General features: G+C 51.7%; 8 protein-coding genes across 8 annotated transcripts; 5 read left to right on the plus strand and 3 right to left on the minus strand.

Moving 5' to 3' along the window:
* Positions 1–2,304: 2,304 nt before the first annotated feature.
* Positions 2,305–3,625, plus strand: PHYSODRAFT_521014 (hypothetical protein; the record flags this gene model as incomplete). Its single annotated transcript, XM_009535915.1, has 2 exons — positions 2,305–2,950; positions 3,021–3,625. The coding sequence occupies 2 exons, from the start codon at positions 2,305–2,307 to the stop codon at positions 3,623–3,625; spliced, it is 1,251 nt and encodes a 416-aa protein (XP_009534210.1).
* An 802-nt stretch (positions 3,626–4,427) lies between these two features.
* Positions 4,428–5,458, plus strand: PHYSODRAFT_260992 (hypothetical protein; the record flags this gene model as incomplete). Its single annotated transcript, XM_009535214.1, has 2 exons — positions 4,428–5,140; positions 5,251–5,458. The coding sequence occupies 2 exons, from the start codon at positions 4,428–4,430 to the stop codon at positions 5,456–5,458; spliced, it is 921 nt and encodes a 306-aa protein (XP_009533509.1).
* A 2,219-nt stretch (positions 5,459–7,677) lies between these two features.
* PHYSODRAFT_337538 (hypothetical protein) lies at positions 7,678–8,322 on the plus strand (the record flags this gene model as incomplete). The annotated part of the gene is made up of 1 exon (XM_009535215.1): positions 7,678–8,322. The coding sequence occupies one exon, from the start codon at positions 7,678–7,680 to the stop codon at positions 8,320–8,322; it is 645 nt and encodes a 214-aa protein (XP_009533510.1).
* Positions 8,323–8,624: 302 nt separating this feature from the next.
* On the minus strand, positions 8,625–9,041 carry PHYSODRAFT_519542 (hypothetical protein; the record flags this gene model as incomplete). Its single annotated transcript, XM_009535216.1, has 1 exon — positions 8,625–9,041. A coding segment is annotated over one exon (417 nt), but the record flags the coding sequence as incomplete, so codon positions are not given.
* A 4,319-nt stretch (positions 9,042–13,360) lies between these two features.
* PHYSODRAFT_337540 (hypothetical protein) lies at positions 13,361–14,078 on the plus strand (the record flags this gene model as incomplete). The annotated part of the gene is made up of 3 exons (XM_009535217.1): positions 13,361–13,371; positions 13,643–13,868; positions 13,902–14,078. 3 exons carry the CDS (start codon positions 13,361–13,363, stop codon positions 14,076–14,078), a joined length of 414 nt encoding a protein of 137 aa, XP_009533512.1.
* A 1,692-nt stretch (positions 14,079–15,770) lies between these two features.
* On the minus strand, positions 15,771–16,415 carry PHYSODRAFT_520974 (hypothetical protein; the record flags this gene model as incomplete). Its single annotated transcript, XM_009535218.1, has 1 exon — positions 15,771–16,415. The coding sequence occupies one exon, from the start codon at positions 16,413–16,415 to the stop codon at positions 15,771–15,773; it is 645 nt and encodes a 214-aa protein (XP_009533513.1).
* Positions 16,416–17,560: 1,145 nt separating this feature from the next.
* PHYSODRAFT_347553 (hypothetical protein) lies at positions 17,561–18,314 on the plus strand (the record flags this gene model as incomplete). The annotated part of the gene is made up of 2 exons (XM_009535219.1): positions 17,561–17,815; positions 17,901–18,314. The coding sequence occupies 2 exons, from the start codon at positions 17,561–17,563 to the stop codon at positions 18,189–18,191; spliced, it is 546 nt and encodes a 181-aa protein (XP_009533514.1). The 3' UTR covers positions 18,192–18,314.
* A 113-nt stretch (positions 18,315–18,427) lies between these two features.
* PHYSODRAFT_347554 (hypothetical protein) lies at positions 18,428–20,695 on the minus strand (the record flags this gene model as incomplete). The annotated part of the gene is made up of 2 exons (XM_009535220.1): positions 18,428–19,288; positions 20,666–20,695. 2 exons carry the CDS (start codon positions 20,693–20,695, stop codon positions 18,428–18,430), a joined length of 891 nt encoding a protein of 296 aa, XP_009533515.1.
* Positions 20,696–20,753: the final 58 nt, after the last annotated feature.

Consider the following 20,753-nt stretch of genomic DNA (forward strand, 5'->3'; position numbering starts at 1 on the left):
AGTGGGCGTTGGCACCTCGAAGGTATGCATCGATGCAGTTAGGCATGTGTCAGCTCGCACTGCATACATCTACATGTAGCGTTGCCGAACTGGAATCTTTGGCCACGAAAGCAACACACTGCGCATGCTTCGCGCGCTGTCCATGGTGCCGCTGGCGCGCGAGCCAACAACTGAAACACCATCTGCTTCAGCGGCAGTGGAACCGCCTCGTCGATGAACCGTCAATTTGACAAGTCGCACCGGCTCACGGGTTGTTGCTCAAAAGAGTGAGGCATGAGGTTGAAAAGTATCCAGTGAATAAATTCGCTGCTGCGTCCCCCGCGTCGCCCCAAACGCACTTGCGGCAACATCTTGGCTATTATAGATCGAGACCCTCTGCGTCCTGCCTCCTAAGCAAACAGTTCCCATTAGCAGCGGTGTTCGTCTCTTTATATTAAGACGTTTTAGGGCAGGTACACTGTAGAGTACAGTAATTTGCCTTAATAGCGCAATGGCTACATGTATACATTATTTAAGATAGTGCATAGGAGAGGCTAGCGGGCCTCCCATTGGGTGGATTTGGGGTATAGACAGCTACCCGTTTCAGCAGGTTATTGGATGCCACGACTGCGCTATTGAGGCAAATTACTGTACTACTGTAGGTGAGGGGAGGGAGCGTGACTCACAACACAAATTACAGACTTGATTCGCTAAGATGACCTCTGCGCGCATGTACCGTATGTAAGCTTATGCGGCTTACAGAACGTTCAAGCTAAATGACGGAAGACATGGAGCGACATCCCCCCCCCCTCAGCGACGTGCACAAATAAACAAATTACTTCGAGATTTGGTACTCGAATATTTCGACTCACGTACTATTAGGGCTGTGCCGGGCGGTACAGATACTGTAACTGAGCTGTCGGTGAGTTACAAAAGGATGTTCACGTTTCCTTGAGAGGGCGGCGCTGGCCCGGTTAATGGGCGCTTGCTTCCCGGTGTCGTGTCGTCGGCTATTATAGGATTCAGCTTCGCTGCGACGACTTGATTCCGATGCTCTATGCAAACTAACGTTAGATCTCCCTACTGTAGTTCGTGGTAAGCAAAATACCTCCTGTGAGCGAGGAGGACGTTCAGTCCGAGGAGTTGGAGTCCTTTTCAGATGGCATTAGCAGGCCTCCCTCATTGGGGGAAATGGGGACCATTTCCCCCACTATACCCCTGTTAAGACCTGTTCCCATCCCCCACAAAAATACTATGGTTCTGAGGTGAATTCATGTTGGCAAGCTATTGTCAGATAGTTATGTGGCTTGATAAGCATCGAGCTCACTCAGACCCCAAACAAACAGGAACATACTCAGGTGGAAGCGTGTTTCTCCGGTAATGGATCGACCCCCAAACCATCCCCACTCATCACAAATATTGTCAAATTTCCGTAATTGGTGGTATTGGCAAGTAGCATTTAAGCTCAAACGGACGGCGAGCTAACCGCGAACTGGAAGAGGCCGTTGGTCTGTAGGCGATGCTACAGAAGAATGCAAGTTTAGGAGCAGTTTTATCACAGGCTATGTTAATAAATTACATACTTAATTTAAGTAAAGCGGCGCCAATATAAATACGTAAGCCCTACCGATCAAGCAAAGTTACAGAGCTAGTCAAAACTTTTATCACGATTAGTGATATATAATTCTTTCGCTGACATTCGTTTCTAGCTAATTCGTATGCGGATGAACCGTAACACTTTGAATATCATAGGTTGAATCCAAATTAGCACCGGCTATGCCAATCCTAAGATATTTACAGTCAAACCTGTTTATATGATCCTCTCTATTTGAGCCATGCCGTTTATTTGATGCAGGCTTTGTCGCTACCAAATATTTCACTTAGTTTTTGTATGATCTCTGTTTATATGCATACAAGGTATATGAGTCACATTTTGGGGACCAAATTAGGTCTCACCTGTTTATTTGATTCACACTGCTCACGGCCACATACTCTTCAAAGCACCACTGCTCAACACTCAACGCCTACCGCAAGCCTTCTTCGCTCGTCATGTCTCCTCGCACCTGTCTGACGCTAGAACAAAAGCTCCAAGTGCACCTAAAGCTCAAGCAGAATCCTGGCATGAACAACCCCATGCTCGCCGAGTGGATCTACGCAACTTTCAAGGCCCGGGTCAGCCGTGCCACACTCGCCCGACTGCGCAACCTGCCTTCTTCCTACTTCAGCCACGTCGACCTGAGTGCGACCAAGCGGCGCCGAGTGAAATTCCCTCAGTTCGAGCGGGAACTGAGGGAATTTTTCTTTCAGAACGAAGCTAAAACGGCGATGGCGGACGACGTGCTCCTGCTGAAGGCGCATGAGCTGGCGGAGCGCTTAGGCATCGATGCAACGCAGCTCCGGCTAAGCAACGGCTGGCTTCAAAGCTTTAAGAAGCGCAATGGGATCCGCTCCCATACGCTACACGGCGAAGGTGGCGCTGTAGAAGCTGATGAAGTGCGAGATGCGAGGCTAGAGCTACAAGAGTTGGTGGCGCAGTTTACACCCGAGAATGTGTTCAACTTCGACGAAACGGCGCTTTTCTATCCCTTAGCGCCTAATCGAACGCTAGCTACGACTTACAAGAAAAAGGAGAAGCAACGTTTGACTTTGGCCTTCTGCTGCAACGCGACTGGCTCCGACAAGCTCGACCCAATAGTCATCGGTTCGGCCAAAAACCCGAGGTGCTTTAAAAAGGGAGCGGCGATTAAAGGTAAATCTATATTGTACAAGTTCTCCAAGAACGCCTGGATGACATCCGTCATTTTTGACGAATGGCTGCACCTCTTCAACATGAGAATGGCGGCCGCCAATCGCAAGGTCCTACTTCTAGTCGACAATGCTTCATGCCACAAGATTCTACGAAACCTGACTCATGTGACTGTTCACTTCCTCCCTCCTAACATGACATCCGCCGTACAGCCGCTGGATGCAGGTAAATATTTTATCTATATTGAGGTGTAGCCTAAACTAACCAACTCTATTACGGTGTTTTTTTTATTCAGGTATTATCCGGTCGTTCAAGGCTCGGTACCGAAAGTATTTTGTGCGGTGGTGTTTGGATGCACTTGAAGCTAACATTACACGCAAGCTCAACGTACTGGAAGCTGTCCAATTCTCCATTGATGCTTGGGCGGGTGTGACGCCAACGACAATTACAAATTGCTGGGTCAAGACTCGCATTTTGGGAGGAAAGATGCTAGGAAGGACCCGTGCTGACACGGATTACATTGAGGAGGTATCCAGCAACGAGATGAAGGAGTTAACGGCGATGCTATCGAGGTGGGAGGGCGCTGTTAGCGCTAGTGAGTATCTGGCAGTGGACGAAGACGTTCCTGTGCACGAGTCAGATGTGCTAGTGGACGAAGCGGCAGGAAGTGATGCAGTTTCGCAGGACGAGCAGGAGGAAGAGGAGGAACAGGAACCCGCAGTTCAACCTGCCATTGCTCTGAGACACTGCATGGAGCTGGCTGCATTTCTGCTGCAATGCGGAGAGCAGACTGACAGAGAACGAAGAGCTTTACAGACCGTGACCGCTTTGGATCGAGAGGCTACGGTGAAGGCAAAGCGGCAGCGAACTATGCACGATTTCTTTACGTGCACCACATAATTTTTTTAACTGAGTCCATTTTATATGAGTCATTGTAGTAGATGGTCACCAACAGGGCCTCATATAAACAGGTTTGACTGTATCTTACTTTCACTATCGTCCCCACCATACCCATTTTAAATCCTCAAGTCGTCCCTCTATTAATCTAATTGGGGGAAATGCAGGATTTCCCCCAATTAGGGAGGCCTGGGCATTAGGGGCTATTGCCTTTAGTGAAGACTCTCACGATGATTCGTGGCAGGAGCCATCGACTTCGCTTCCACCGCGCACTGCACAGCGGCTACACAATGGCCAACCTCTGCATCTCTTCAATTTGTGTGTCTAATATATAATGTCTCGGCAGGTCTTCAATGTATAAGCGCTCCCTTAATCAATATGACCAGCTAACAAATCCACTCCCCCATTGTGGCGAGATCGATGGCAAACTCCCTAAAAATGCAATTCATTCCGCAGATTTACACTCACGCCACTCTCATTTCTGGCTCAACTTTATGTGAAGCGCACTCCGAAAACTCGTAGCTGCTGTGATAGAAGTCGCTTTCGGTATAATATCGCTACGTGAAACTCAAATACAATCTCCAATCCCGGTCTTCCCTTCTATCCTTGCAGCACTGCGAGTAAGCACGGCGGATCTCGCCGGTATGGTTTCTAGGGTGTAATTACGGCCAGGACCCACATCAATACGGACGGACGACGACTGCACCAATGAACGCCACCGTAGATGTCATCGGCTTCAGCACGGTCTACGGTGTCAGGCTCACTTTGAGTTTTTCACCGTACTTCTCAGCTCGACTCAACGGCAATGCAAATCGTTGCCCCACTCGTGATTCTCGCCAGTCTTGTGTCGAGCGCACTGGCCGATGCCAAGTGTACCAGGCCGAACGCGCGCACTCAGCCACCGACAGGTGCCATCGTCGTCGATGCCACAGGTGCGCATCCCGGCAGCTTTAAGACTGTCACGGAGGGCGTCGCCCATCTACCCAACACGACGGCGGAGCACAGCCTCTTCGGGTTCCCGGGTGTCTACGAGGAGCAGGCGATGGTTCCGAAGCTGAACGGACCGCTGGTGGTGCAGGGATACACGTGCAACACGGAGTCGTACGCTGATAACCAAGTGACTATCACGCACAAAATGGCGCAGAAGGACGTCCCGACTTCGATTAAGGTCGAACGCAACTCGGTGACGAGTACGTTGGGCTTCAAAACGGGCTCCGTGAAAATATACAACCTTAACGTCGCCAACCCCGAGCCCAAAATTAATCAGCTCGGCCAGTCCATCGCGCTGTTCGTCAACACGACCACAAGCGGCTTCTACGGCTGCAACGTTACTGGCTATCAAGATACCATGTACGCGAATACCGGCCGTCAGCGTTATACCAAGTCGTACATCAGTGGAGCTGTCGATTTCATCTTTGGTCAGCTCTCTAAGGTGTGGTTCGAGAACTGTGACATCGAGTCGATTGGTAATGGAGCCATCACCGCCAACGGCAACCTCAACAGCTCGAACCTGTCCGAGTACGTCATTAATAATGGACGCGTGTTCGGTTCTGGCAATGGAACTGCGTACCTGGGTCGCCCGTGGCACCCTTACGCTCGCGTCGTTTTCCAGAACACCGAGCTCGGAGATGTCGTCGACCCGAGGGATGGCAGTCATGGAACGGCGACAATAACACGGCTAACGTGTACTTTAAGGAGTTCAAGAACAGCGGCCCCGCTGCGGCAACCGACAAGCGCGTGTCGTTCAGCGGACAGCTGGATGCGCCGGTGGCCATGACGGAAATCCTGGGCGACGACTACAAGTCTCAGTGGTTTGTCGACTCCAAATTCCTGTAGGGTTGTCGTAGTACAACCTGCTAAAACATACAATATGTTTTCTTCGGCATTTTTTTTAGAATATTTGTGATACTATAATAAAAAATGTCAAGTAACTTAAGACCTTTGGGCTAGACTTCAACCGAACAACGTCCGCGAGTTCTCCCAATTCAACGAGTCGGCCGCCAGTAGTTCGATGGCATTCTTCAAGATAACGAGTTCAGTCCCGTCATTAACCGAAAGGGGGTGAATTCTAAACAAGGAGCACCCCTATATAAAAGATAAAGTATGCAAAAACCCCGGGTAGTGCGCCGTGTAGCGGGACACCGCCTGGTTACCGGAACATCCATTCGATGTTGTGCGAAGTGGACACATGTATAATAAATAATGTTTATGTAATAAATGGGAAGGTTTGATACTGGCGCTTGAATGATTGCAATATTATATTGCGTTTTTAACGCTTTTAAAAAAGCGTTTTTTTTTACAATTATCAAGACCACAAACTAGCTACTCCCATTATTTTGTCTTTAATATTCAAAATTGTTATTGGAAATAGCTATAATGGTTTTTGCGAATGTTTCGGATCGACGCAAAAGAAACGCGGTGTTGGGCGCTCCAGACAATTTCTTTGCATTGAGGTCCACCGAATGGGAAACCCGGCCGCTGTACGTCGGTGCGATCGGTTTTGGCGGCAGTCCGTTTGTCGCTGCTCGATCGACAGCAGCCAGACACACGTAGCAGCCTAGCGAACAGCATTACCGTTTTCGGGTTGAGTCTCGAAAGTGTGTACAAGTTGCCGCTAATATCTTTCGACTGGCAAGTTCCAGGATCACCACTGTAGGTACCCTTACTTCCGACACCTAATACTCCTTATTACTTCTGAGTTTTACTGTGTTTATATTTATAAGGTTGCAGAAGACCTAGCTAATATATATTGATCGTTACGAGGTTTTCGCGCCAAAACCATTCATCACATTTTGGCAGGCAGCAGTGAGGAGCATCGGGGGCAAGTGTGAAGAAGCATGATGAAGACACGGCGATGACGCAAGAAGAATTCTGCGCTGCTGCTGCTGCTGCTACTACTGCTGGGTGTGGCACCCCGCCAGCTCCTGGTAGACCTCTCGCGGGACGAAGGCGAAGAGCAGCGCCGCCGCGGATAGGAAAAAGCTGCTCGACGCCACCCAGGAAACGTACGTCCCTGTGGACGCGTCCAGCACGTGCGCCGACAGTGCCTCGTACAGCGAAACGGAGAGCTCAAGCGCGAAGTGCCTGCGCTATATCTTAGCCCATGCTACTGGGGCTGGAGCTGAGTCGTGTTCGGCGCGCTGAGCCTGCAGCCGCCCACGGACGGAGCTTTTGGAGAAGGCCTACAAAGACCAGCTAACGCCAATGCAATGGAGCGAGGTAATCTGCGGTACGATGTGCGCTAAACTCGTCTCGCACTGCTGGTGCTATCCATACATGTAGTCTTGCCTCTCAATGGATCTGCGACCATGATGAGCTTGACCTCCATGAGCCAAAATACAGCTTAAACCCAAGCAAATACAATCCCCCTTTAAATCCGATAGAAAAAACCGATGTCGGAAGTGAGGGTACATACAGCATTACCGGCGATCCCTCCAATACGAAAAACAAAGATCGGGTATCACCGGCGACGGTGCTGTCGTCACGAAGGATCCTTTCAACCGTCATTTGCAGTTTAACATATCGACCGCCAAGACCAGCGCCCCCATGATAGCGGTGGCTGCGTCTTGCAGACAAGCCCTCTCCTTTGCCCAGGACATGTAGCAGTGTTGTTTAAGCGTTACTACATGTGGCGAGGCAGAAGCGATTGGTCTTGGAGCTCCGTTGCCGTCCTCCCTTGACCAGGGCCAGGAGCGACTTCAAGTAGGCCGGCCCAAAAATCGCCAGAAAAAAGCACTTTTTAGCTCGGCAGAAAAAACACGTCAAACGGCCGCCATACAAAACGCCAGTCAATCGCCATTGCGTCCGGCCTGCAGCAAAGACGACGCTTCGGCCCGCGCGTTTATTGTAGCCGCAGCCCGCAAGCAGGATGATCGGAACGCCCGCCGCCGCCTCTCGACCGCACAGGCATCAGCCAGCACCACTTCCGCTTTTGACTCGAAGACAGAGCGCGCGCGCTGCCTCCTGATCCGTTTGGGGTTCCTGGACGCTGATCGTCTGCCCTCCGTCCGTCTCGCTACAGTACTTTATTCCTCCTCCCACCCCCATCGCCACAAATGTCCACCGCCGCCATCGCGTGGATGTCGCCCATGGCGCCGCTGCCGCAGCTCTCGGTCTCGGACGACCCGGCGGAGAACTCCAAGCAGGTGCTCAAGGCGCTCAAGTGCGTGGCCTTCTCCAGCAAACAGGTGGGCGACATGCTGCGCCGCCGCCGCGAGCGCCTGGCGCGCCGCCTGCAGGCCGTGGCGGACGAGACGGAGCTGCTGCGCGCGCACATCGTGGAGAACGTGCTGAGCCAGCGCCAGCGCGCCGAGCAGCTGGCCGAGCTGCGCGACGACCTGGAGCAGGCGCAGACGCTGGGCCACGCCGAGCTGCTCAAGGACCTGGCGGACGAGCTCAAGCTGCTGCGCCGTGAGGACCAGCGCGAGCGCGTGCTGCTGAGCAACCTCAAGCGCACGCTGCGCTCCCGCGTGCGCCTGCACAAAGCGCTGCAGCAGCAGAAGGGTGCGGCCGACGGGGCCACCGTGGTCTTCAACTGCAAGCACAACCTCATCCAGTCCATGGTGGCCACGTGCGCCAAGACCACGTTCCTGTCGGCCTCCGAGCTCGGCTACTGTAGTGGGTTTCGAATGAACACAGTCACGAGGAAAGCTGGCGCTTCCTTTGAACTCCTTGCTTGTTTGGTTGTTCTCAAGTTCTAGAGTGAGGAGGTTAGATAGACCTCAGATAGGCCTACAAGCTCTAGTAGGATACCTGCTCTAATCTAACCACCTCGTGGTCTTATCCTACGCCAGCTTGGCTCTGATCATCCTCGATCGACAGCCCAGTGCGTGGTCAGGTCGTGAAGACCATCGCCCCACTTCACCGCCCCACCCAGACTTGACCACGCCGTTGAGAGTGGTGATCAAATGTTGGCCTTACAGGAATGTTGCTTGAATGTACCCATGTACCCGAATTGCGGTACACCTTACCAGTGGTAACTTTAGCACTTCAACTTGAAGTTTTAAAGTTGCTCGACTGCTGAAACAAACTCCAAGTCGCTCTTACCAGACGCATACTGCTTCACCATCACGGGAATGTCCTTGTACAAAGAACTGAGAGACTCCCAAGAGTCCTCAATTGGTTCCAGACCTTTCCACCCTACCAGAGCCTCGAAACATCTCTTGGCCGAGTTCCATCGGTGATCCTTGAGCTCCGCAACAGTAAGGACAATACCCTGAGCAGCCACGTGCTCCCGTATTTCCTCTGTCACCTCAAACGAATCATCCGCATAGAACTTGAGACGCGAAGAGTGCACGTCTGCCTCCGCACCAGTCACTAAATGCTGGACACGGAAAGAGTGTTCGTCTGAACCAACCACTTGGTACGGGCCTGTCCACGTGACTAAAAGCTTGTCGTTGTGTTTCTGGTCTACACGAGATCTCAAAACGTAATCTCCAACATCGAAATTTGGTTTCCTTGCCCTTTTTGCATCGCCTGATTACGCCTGGTTTAATCCGACCTCGCTATCTCCACTTTCCTGTGCATCTCCTGTACACACACTCGTAGTTTGTCAAGGTTCTTCTGAATCTGCTCTGAGTTGATGCCAATCTCGACAAAAGTCTCAGTGTCTTTCTCAAAAGTGAAATCTAGAGGAGAGACTGCAGGTAGAACACAAAACAATTCCACGGGAGCCTTGTTTCCCAAAGAAGGTACCGGTGTGTGATTCAAATTTGACTGCACCGCCGAGATAAAATATGGCCAATCTCGAATATCCACTTTGTTTTCGAGACAAAGCACACGCAAAACTTGAATAATATCTCGGTTCAATCTCTCTATAGTTCCATCAGTCCACGGGCTGTAAGCCACGGTGAACCGTTGCTGGCAACCAAGTCGCTTCGCCACTTCAATCATCACTTGATCCTTAAAGTGACTCCCTTGGTCACTAATCCACACTTGGGGGGCTCCAAATCTACTGTGCCAATCGAGAATGGCCTCAGCAGTCACTACTGCACTCGGTGTTGCACATGGTACCAACTCACAAAAATGAGTCGCATCGTCCTTAAGTACCAATAGATACTTGTAGGTACCGTAGGATTCTCCTAGATGCAGATAATCCCAGTGCAGTGCTCCATTTCGATCCTTACAACGGAAGGTGTCAGCCCATGGTCTGGTTACAATCTTCCCCCTTTTACATGCTGACACATCAAACAGTCAGCAAGAAAGGTTTTGACCATGGCTGAGAGATTCCGTACGTAAACTCGTCGATTCATGACAGCCATTAAGGCTTCGCGACCTCTGTGGCCCTGCACGCCACAGTGAGCGACCACAAGTAGCCGCTGCAGTAGGGCAGGCTCATAGTCTGGGATCCAAATGCAACCATCCCTGCACAGAATTCCGTTATCACCACGCTTCAAGCGTTTAGGCAGGCTCACAATGTGCCGCTGTTGAGCCTCCTGCAGTTCTTGCACCGTAGGCCACACGATAGTACCGTCACTAAATGGTCGAATACGTTGGCGGCGTCTATTTTGGTCTTTAGGCTCGTTGTCTTCACGCTGCCGTCTCAACGTCACACGCTTCACCGCCACATTTGGCATTCCACTCGCACAGGCCCACCGAGAAACCATGTCGGCCCAAACGTTGCTGGTTCCGTCGATATGCTCGATACTGTAGCGGTATTCCATTAGTTTCATGGCCCACCTCAGAAGTTTCCCGCGTACGTGCTTTTTAACTTCTTTGCCATGTGCGAATACATGTATCAGGTTGCGGTGGTCGCAGTACATGCGAAAGCCACCAGGACGCAGCAACAGGTAACTGAGCTTATCACATGCCATGATGATTGGGTATGACTCCTTTTCGATGATACTCCAGTTTCTCTGAGCACCAGTGAGCGTACCACCGAGACAAATCAATAGTTCGTGCTGCTGGTCCTGAATCTCAGCACCTTGTTTCCACTCAGGCACTTGCGAGACGATTACAGACCAGCCCACATCCGAGGCATCAGTCAGGAGAATCATTTCCGCGTCCGGCTTCGGGAACGCGAGGCTAGCTGACTCAGCTAGAGCTCGCTTCATCTCGTCGTACGCCTCGCGCTCTGACGAGGTAAGTGCGACTGGGATGCCCGAAGCTGCACGCTTAGTACGTCTCGAGGCTTTAGTCATCGCTTGATCTAGTGTATCTTGCGAAGGGCGAGCGAGTCGTGCATAGTCAATGATACTGCCGCGCATCCAGTTCGTAGAACACAGGAATTGTTGCAGCTCGCCTGCATTCGTTGGATACGGCATACTTCGCAAAGCAGCAATTCGCTCTGGGTCATGTTTCACTCCTTCCCCATTGATTATCTTACCACACCATTTTACTTCTTGCTTGTACAGGCAGGACTTGGCGGCACTCAGCTTAAAACCGAACTTTGCCGTGAGCTCAAGCTGCTCCTGCAGTTTGTCCAGGTAGGTGTCAACATCGGGGGCGTACAGCAAGAGATCGTCAATCCAGACTAATAAATGCTTGTACAACAGTGCGGCGTAGCAACGCTCCATGGTGGACTGGAAGTACAGTGCTGCATCTGCGCTGCCTTGAGGTACGCGTCGTGGAGTGTAGATCTTCCTGTGCGTCATGTACGATAGGAGCTCTTGACACTCCTTGGCCAAAGGTAGCTGCCAATAACCTTTTATGAAATCGAAAAGGCCAAAGTGTCTGCTGCCCCGTACATTTTCCAAGTCTACATGCAGGTTGGGCATCACTCCTGCCATGGGCTCCGTTTGCGCGTTCATTGGTTTGTAATCCACAGTCTGCCGGAACTCACCACCTCCACGTTTGCGCAAAGGCAATGCGGCACAAGCCCAACGACTCGTTGGGTTTTCATATTCTCACCCAAGTTTGACAAGCATGTCGTTGATCGACTCCAGAAACGCTTGATACTCTGGTGCGTACTTCCGTGCTTTAGCTTTGAACGGCCTGCAGCCTGCTTTCATGTGCACGCGCATTGGTTCTACGTCCGCAGGAGGGTCGTCACCGAGTACCAGCCTCCAAACGTCGTAAGCATAGACGATGGTACGCAGGCGTTCAACTTTGCTCACGGGAAATCCTTCCTGCACTGCTCATTCAATCATCAACTCGACAGCTTTACGAATATCATCATCCGCATTGCTGCCATTCGCCACATCAGGTTCCTCATCGTCATCCTCTCCATCATCTCTACTTGGCGCTGCCAGAAGCTCCAATTGTCTCCCAACATCAATACCAAGCATCTTCAACACATCGTTCCCAAGCAAAAACTCTTCATCATCATTCTCGAGGATTAAACACGTCACCGGCTTGTTGATACTCACCGGGCCTGCGGCTGTCACGAGCGACAAGCGCAATTTCGTCATTTGATGTGCCCACGTCTTCTTTCCTCCAGGTAATTTGCACTCGACGGGATTTGCAATTTCATCACTTCACACTGCACAGCATGCTCACCAATTTTTTGTAGGGTCTTCGAACTGATAATCGATGTATCAGCACCAGAGTCTGGACAATACTCCACATCAACAACGTCATTGACACGCAAAACACGGGGTTTCCCAGCCCCACTGGGTAGACACTCCCTAATTCGCTTGAGCATTATGGTGCCCCCCAGGTTTCGGCTTGCGCCCCGCCATGGAGTTGCCTTCGTTCTTGTTGGGGCAGTCGGCCCGTTTGTGCTTGCCGCCACAGGCCCAACAACCCCACATCGATCTTGTCGCACTCTGCTCGGAACCCTCCTGAAATATCGGCCGAGACGCTGGTTTAGTGTAGTTTCCCTGCGTTGCCCTGACGTCTGACACCATCCGAGCCTTCTTTACAGGTCGGACCGACGCCGGTCAAGACGACTCTGCATCAGAAGGTCTTCTCTTGTTTCGTTTCAACGCCAAGTCTTCTCGATCAACCTCCAAAGCTTTCTCGCTCACGATCTTGAAGAGCACGGAGACGTTCGACTTGGCCAGAGGTAGGCGAAAATCGATTTCATTTTTCACCCTCACCTTCAGTTCACTGGGCAGGCAATTCAACAGGATCTTACACTTCTTCTTGATACCTTCCTCGTCCGAGAAAAGCGCAGTCAAACCATTGTTTTTTACGATCGTGTTGCACAGATGAAAGTAGTCCATCACTCGGGCGTCAACGTCGGTCTTCAAGTTCGACATCACAAGTTACCCTTGGAAGAGCTGATCAATGTTCGGAAGAGCGATGTTCTTGAAGCTCTGCACCGTTTTCATTATCCACTCCCAAATGAACTCATCTGTCAGGTCCTCTTTCTTCTTTTCCCACTTGGTCTCGCACAGCGTCTCCAAGAAACTGTCATCGAAAGAGTTCCGCACCGATCTCATCACAGACTTCCAATCTTCACCAGACGACTCACAGCGCGCCCGCATGATCTCCTCGTACTCCAGTCGGAGGTCAACCCAGCGGGTGAGCGCCTCATGCGAGATGTCCTCCACCTTGGGCGCTGCTGAAACAGCGAAAATGGGATGCGCCACAGTTGGGATCTCGATGTCCTGGTTTGCGGACCGAAAGGCCAAACCTCCTCCTAGCCCAACGAGGGTGGAGTCGGTATTGGGTTCACTAGGTTCGCTCACTCTTGCTTTCCGAGCAGGTTTCTTGCCCTTGCCTCTGTTCGACTTGGCTTGGCCTGCTCGTGCCGTGGGGTTCCTCGGTCGTAGCATCCTTCCTGAGCTAGCCGCTGGCGGAGCCACATTGTCAGCCGCAGCGGTGGTAGCATTCGTCGACGTAGTTGTGTTGTCCATGTCGATTCCGTCGACACTAAAGTTAACTTTGTAGTGGGTTTCGAATGAACACAGTCACGAGGGAAGCTGGCGCTTCCTTTGAACTCCTTGCTTGTTTGGTTGTTCTCAAGTTCTAGAGTGAGGAGGTTAGATAGACCTCAGATACGCCTACAAGCTCTAGTAGGATACCTGCTCTAATCTAGCCACCTCGTGGTCTTATCCTACGCCAGCTTGGCTCTGATCATCCTCGATCGACAGCCCAGTGCGTGGTCAGGTCGTGAAGACCATCGCCCCACTACAGCTACGAGGAGGAGGGCTACGTGGACGACGAGAACGAGGACGCCGACGCCCAGTGCAGCAGCGCCGGCGAGAGCGACTACGATCTCTCGGACTTCGCGGAAGCCGACGATGTCGACATGGCGCAGCAGGATGCCGAGGCCGCAGACTACCCGAAGCTTCGCGTTGCGCAGCCGGACGAGGAGTATCCGGGTGAAGACGACAAGGACGAGGTCGGCGAGCTCCCGAGCGTGAGTGCCTGGTCCTTCGAGAGCGACTCGTAGGCCAGCTCGTCAGTCAAGGACAGTCGTCGCCGCTCGGTGTCGTTCGGCCCGTTGCCCCTTGGTAATCTGGCTGAGGAGAACGTCGAGATGAAGTCTCCGTCTTCCCGGTCGCCGCTGACGTTGGAGGAGCTGAGCGACAGAGAACAAGATGGAAGAGATAGACGCAGCAGCGAGTGATCGCTGCGATTTTGGCTACAGCATCGGTCGAGCACAGAGGTGTCCGCTCATCCGGTCGCTCCTATAAGAACTTTCAGTACGCGCATGCTTGGCGCTAAAGTGCTACCTACCAGCTCCAGTGCGAAGGGCTGCATCTCATCGGCAAAGAAGTGAAGCATCGTGGTTTGTAAATATACTTTCTGTAATGCGTGAATCCATTTGAGACCAGCTTGCAGCATCCTTTGCAAACTCGGAAAGCGTACGCAACAAATGTGTGGTGATGTCGGCGGCGGCGATTTCGCCCGCAGTAATGGATGAAAGGTAAATCACTGCTGCTTGATCAAGCCAAGATAGTGAACTCATCGCCTTTTTGGTTTGTTCCCTACGAAGAAGCGAAGGCAGCAGTGAATAGCATCTTTACTCATGCAACGACTCCGATACAAATCGCGGTTACCCGACGGACGACCGGGTACCCATTCCATTACCTCGGAACCACTTTGAACGTTCGACGGGAAGTACGTCAACTTCTGAATCAGAAGTTCTGATAGGTACCTGGATATCAGGTTGTAGAGTACCACGTCCTTTCATTATAGAGGATTACAGTTTTACGGTACTACTTCGAAGTACAGTGGCACCTCCCTAAATGAACCCCTCTAACTGGTCGGTTCAAGGTGCCCATTGCCAGTCTGGAAGGCATCCAGGAGCAGCTTGCTATCATTGCCAGCAACGCCTTCATCATGACGAGCGGCCAGCACATGGTGAACGCAATGATCAACCAGCACGAGCAGCCCGCCGTCATCAGTGGACTATGTGTTCCCTATCTGGTTAGGATTCCTCGACTGCAAACGGGATTATATGGATTTCACTATAGGTGTTCTATAACTGATCAAAAACCTCTTTATTCTCTAAATGGTCGCCATTATTGGCGCCTCAACCCTCTAAATGGACGCCGTAGTAATAGATCCAAACTCATATATATATTTCTCAATCACTTGCCTGCCTCCTCCCACGTATGCCATTGCTACCACTACTCCCGCCACAACAAATCGAGCGAAGAGAGAAATTTTATTTGGGATGCTAAGTTGGAACAAAGAGTTTGCAGTAACTAAATACTGATAAATAAGCTAGCCACAGTATTTTACAATCAGCGCAGCGTACATATATATTTTACGAAAAACTAAAATATTATGATGTTGAGACAACTAGGGGCTATGCGGTAGATACCAAGCAAAAGATAAAACTGCAGGCATAGTGGCAGGATATCGGGACAACAAATATTCCCATAACCTCACTGTATTGAAACTCACGTACAACCTGAGGGGATGCGATTCTGCTAATACCAATGAGAAGAAGGAGTAGGAACAGACAATACCGCGCCTACCGTAAGTTCTGTCTGTGTGAAGACGAAACAAAACAAGAGTACAAAAATGCTGGAGGGGTACCAGGTAAAGAAAGCCCTTGTACGGTGCACCGAACATATGAAAATGTAGCCATTAGAAGTGCAGCCATTTCTTTATCTGATCAATTCTTTAACTGAAACAGCGTGTTAGACCGAGCGAACTAGGTGTCATTTATAGAGGTATCACTGTATGTGAAGAGTATCAAAACTTCAACACAGCTAGAGCTGCAGTACATTGAAAAAGTTGCTACATGGCGATTAACATGTATCCCGACTCGACGAAAACTCTAGGAGCCGAGACAGCGAAAGAGACTCTACAAGAACTGTTTGTCGACATACCACTGTGACTCGTAGTCGTCGCCCAGGATGTCCGTAATGGGCACGGCGGCATCAAGCTGTCCGCTGAACGCGACGCGCTGGCCCTTACCCGCTCTGGGGCCGCGGTTGTTGAACTCCTTGAAGTACACATTGGCCGTGTTGTTGTCCTTGTTCCACTGATTCCATCCCTTAGGACTAACGACGTCGCCGAGCTCGCTGTTCTGGAAGACGACGCGGGCGTACGGGTACCACGGACGTCCGAGGTAAGCGGACGACTTGTTGAAGTGGCCGAATACGCGGGCGTTGTTGATGACGTACTCAGACAGGTTTGAGCTGTTGCTGTTGCCGTTAGCAGTGATGGAACCATTACCGATCGACTCGAGATCGCAGGACTCGAACCAAGACTTGGACTGTAGTCCAAAGATGAAGTCAACGGCGCCATTGATGTACGACTTGGCGTACAGCTGAGGACCCTTGTTGGCACACAAAGTGTCTTCGTATCCTGACATGTTCATTCCGTAAAAGCCGTGGCTGGGAGCGTTGACGAAGACGGCAGGTCGATGGACGGATTCGCCACAATGGACTGTCCACTGAGCTGCATGATAAGACGTTACGCAAATTCGTACACTTTGTGCTAACATACTACTACCATATAGGTATCCGGTGTACAGTGTACGTCTTGGGATCGGCCGCTACACGGCGTCGGCACAATCGCTGAATCGTGCCTTCGTGAGGAGAGGCCGTAGGTGATTGTGCTTGCTCTCGTGCCGGATGGAACGAAAGATGACCTCCATTTCGACTCGCACTCATGGTGTCATGGAATTGGGCCTACGGTACACGCATTACCGGTAGTTGTTCTGCCACTGCAGCTGCGAAATCGTCGCGAGATTTGGCTGTACATGTATCGTATCCGTGGACTGCGGTGGATTCCGTAGTGTGCGACGAACCAACATGAAACACGCAACCATCTTCCTCACCACATGGACTGTGACGGGCGCAGTTGTCTATTATACAGTACCACCAACTTGACGCCACAAAGCTATAAACTTGGCAAGTTTGCCGTCAACGGTTTGGCACCATAGAGACGAAGCTGGAAGGCTCACGATTAATGCAATCCGCTAGCTGTATACGGTATGCACAGCGTCCGATTGTTCTGATTGAAAAGAGTTGTTTATGATTTATGTCAAAACCTCAAAAGATAGAGAGCAAGCTGCTCTAAACTGTAACGTTGTCGCCCACTGAAGCCATTTCCGCGTTGCTCATAAAATCTCAATGCGAAATGCTCCATGTTTATTGCTTTTGAGGTCGCGTAAGACCATCGGGAGCGTAAGTTATACTGTACACAATGATCCAAGCTGTTTCCCAGCATCCGTTTGCTGTATCCCCCGTACGTTTATTTCGATGTAGACATCAAATAGAATACAGATGCAGATGATGATGTCGAGGCGGAAAGTCACATGTAAATGTGGCATATCCGAATACAAAGTTTCCGTCCTACACTTCAGGTCGCGCTTGGCAACGATCCAACCTCATTCCTTCGCCTTCTTAACACCGACAACGCACTCTAGTATTGTGCATGTCAACTGTACCGTACCGGTATGCACCGATTTCTCCAATCTTACCGTTGCAGGGCACTACAACCTGACTTGTTTTGGAGCAAGTTGAAGCAAACTACACCTTATTCTGTTAAAGCTTGTGCATTTACTCCTGTCCCCAATTTCTCACAAATAGTACACTAGATCGTACCATCTCTGGACTCGCACCAGATCCCCTTCATTCGACCAGCATGGAGGAGGAGAAGCCCAAGCCTGCGCCCGAGCACAAGGCGCTCGTGACCGACCGCAGCCACGCGCACGCCAACGCCAACGCGCGTGTGACATGGGACGAGGAGACCATCGCTCTGCACGACCTGGACCGCGGCACGCGCATGAAGATCGACGAGCCCAACACGCCCTACCACTACTACGCCGAGAGCGACGAGCACGGAGGCGTCTCGCCCGCCCGCAGCCTCTCGGGCCGCGAGGCGCAGCCGCCAATCCAGGTAATTTTCAGCTAATATTTTTTACCGGTTTATAACTTTGGTAATTTATTTTAATGGTTGTAAAATATTTCTCGTAAACTTTTAGTGGGACGAGCTGCAGTCCAAGCTGCAGGACGTCAAGGACAAGAAGAAAAGTGAGTGGGACAGCAGCGACGATGAGAGTTCGAGCGTGTCGTCGGCGTCGGGGGGACTGAGCTTTGCAGCGCGCGATGCGGAAGGGATAAAGCTGGTGAAGGACCCTAACTTCGCCCAGAAGCGGAAGCAGCACTACAACGAGTTCGAACGAGTTCGTGCCTGGAAGATGCAGCATGCGGCGGAGGGCGAGGACGATGAAGATGAGGACGAGGAAGAAAAGAAGCCTGCTCTAAGTCAGTAAGGCGCCGGACATTTCTTTTTTCATTCCTGTTTGTGGTGATGTGAGAGCAAGAGCGAGATCTAGGCAACTGGAGCACGCGGTGGCATGCTATGCGACCAAAAGGGTGCCTTGATAGATAGATACATTTTGGGAAGAATGCTGAGCTTGCCTCGTGTCTCGGTCGTCTGGTTTCTTTTTTTGTCGTTGTTTCTCTGCGATGTCTAGACTAGTTCTACCATAGTGGTTCGTTGATCAGGCTAGAAGTGGCTGCCGAACTTGGTCCGGCCAGACATAGAGCACTTGGGAGCCGTGCGATACGTGGATTCCACCTGCTTGCCAACAGAGCTCTTTGCTTCGTACGAGTTCGGACCTGGGACGGAGTCAGCGGTCGAGCGGCTAGTCTTAGTACGCGACTCGGTGCCGAAGGAGTACGCTGCTGCTGACGTGAGCGTCGATACTGCCTGCCGGCCCACAGCCTCGACAACGACAGCGTACTGGCCAGGTCCAACGTCCGCCGTGCTTGATGTGCGTAGTGGCTTTCGTTCAACCTTGGGGAATGACGACATCGGGTTGGTCTTCTGCGTGGATAGGACGGTGCGGCCAATTGTCGGAGTGGTCTCATAGGCACCTGGACCCGGGAATTTCTTCTGTCCCGGCATGGGGGACCATTTCTTGCCAAGAGAATAGCTGGGGGCTGCTCGTTCGCGTGGATTGACGATGGCGGTGGTGTAGTCGCCGGGGCCCGGGAACTTCGCCGACAACTTAAGGTCAGAGGTGGAGCCGAACTTTTCACGCCCGCTGATGGAGCACGCTGGGGCCTGAACCATCGTGGACAATACCGGCTTGCCGATAGATGACGGGATCTGGTAGGCGCCGGGGCCTGGAGACTTGGAGCCATTAGTCGTTCGGGGTCGAGTACCGCTACCGAAGACCGTCACGGGTGCCGTGACCTTGCGGGAATCCACTTGTTCACCGCAAGAGGACTTGATGTCCGTGAACGCTTGGTGCACTGGGCTTCCAGGTGCTTTAGGCGGCGACTTGCCCGGAGACGTTTTCGCACGCGGAGGTGACGACGCCATGTTTGTTGGTTGATTAGTTGGGGCGAAGCGAGCGCTGGTCTGAACACGACACGAGCCACAAGCCGAGTGAACTCAAGCCCGCGCTGCACGCTGGTGGTTGCCTTCCACAGAGCTGATCGGAATTTGATGGGCGTTGGGCGTGCCAACTATGGAGACTCCCTCGACTCCAACCAAGTGCCTTGACGTCTCATCCGAAGGGTGGGGTTGCCCCAAATAGGCCAGACAGCCAATAGCAGCGGCAGCAACGAGCTCAGACCACCGGGGAGGAGGAACATGCCGATCACACCCAACTTTGGTCATGTGGTGGTGAGCCATGAATAGACTTGGGGCTCGCTGGGGCTTATCCTTGGCATTTCTCTGTAAGTAAGTGGAGGACGAGCGCTCGAAATAGCAGCAGACTACCAAATTGCTGTTCATTCTATCGAATGTATGGGAAGTGAAGTTTTCGTGCGAGGGGTGATAAAGGACTGCACTTATTGATCTGAAGTCTACGTACAGCATGGAGCTGGTACATTTCATGCTTGCCCGACAAGTCCTACAAGTCGGAAGCGCATTGTATTTCGCAACCTTTTTAGTGAGCATTGCCACCTCCGAGTGCAGGCTACCGTACACTAATGCAGCTTCTCCAAGGAGGGTGGCCAGGACCACCGGAATGACGCCGAATGCTGCTGACGTACGCGATAAGCATTCCCTGGAATGATGGTTGTGACAATCGCAATCATTACGCTCTTCTTGCGAGTCCCACGTTGCGTTTGACGTGGCAGCAGCAATGCTGGCTCCAGAGCGCGCCTGCGTCGCTGGACGCAGCAGATTCAGCGCGATGAGTGACGAAAAACCAAAGCCAGGAATCGCTGTACAGACAGAGACAGAGAAATACGTGGTCGCCGTGCCTTGTGGGCGAAGATTTCGAGTTGAAGAGTTGAAGCGTCCGTTACAGTATCTTTGGTGTGTGACGACCTATTTCTAACCTCACTTCTTTTACTCAGGGTATCATTTTTAACACAAGTCTTACACAACTTAGTTGTGAAAAAGTTGTAAGTTTTGCAGTGCAGCACTGCAATTGGTTCGACGCACGAGCAGCGCGTGGCAAGTGTCGTCAAGCACGGACACAAGCATTACCGATAAGGTGCTCAAACCCCCAACAAGGCAGTCCGGTGCTGCTCTCTGGCGTTGGAATGATTCAAATCACCCTGGTCCTGTCTGCAGTGCGCTGCGCGAACTGAGCGCTGTTCTGCGCACTCTGAATAAGCATCCAGGATTAGTAGCCCAGCCCAGCTGGCTACCTCCGCCAACGAGATCATCACAGAAGCGGGATGTGGCAGCAGACACTCGCCCACTTCTTATTCAGGTCCGCCCTTTGTCTGTCAGGCGTGGTCTCCAGTGCGGCGCTCTGCGCCACCGGTTTGTTCTCGACACCATGTTATTCACGCCGTCGAGGAACTGCATTGTGACACACTCTCGCTGCAACTCATCGCAGCAACCAAGACACCGGCACTGCACGGCT

This window comes from Phytophthora sojae (genome assembly GCF_000149755.1).
Source record: "Phytophthora sojae unplaced genomic scaffold PHYSOscaffold_8, whole genome shotgun sequence".
NCBI classification, from domain to species: domain Eukaryota; phylum Oomycota; class Peronosporomycetes; order Peronosporales; family Peronosporaceae; genus Phytophthora; species Phytophthora sojae.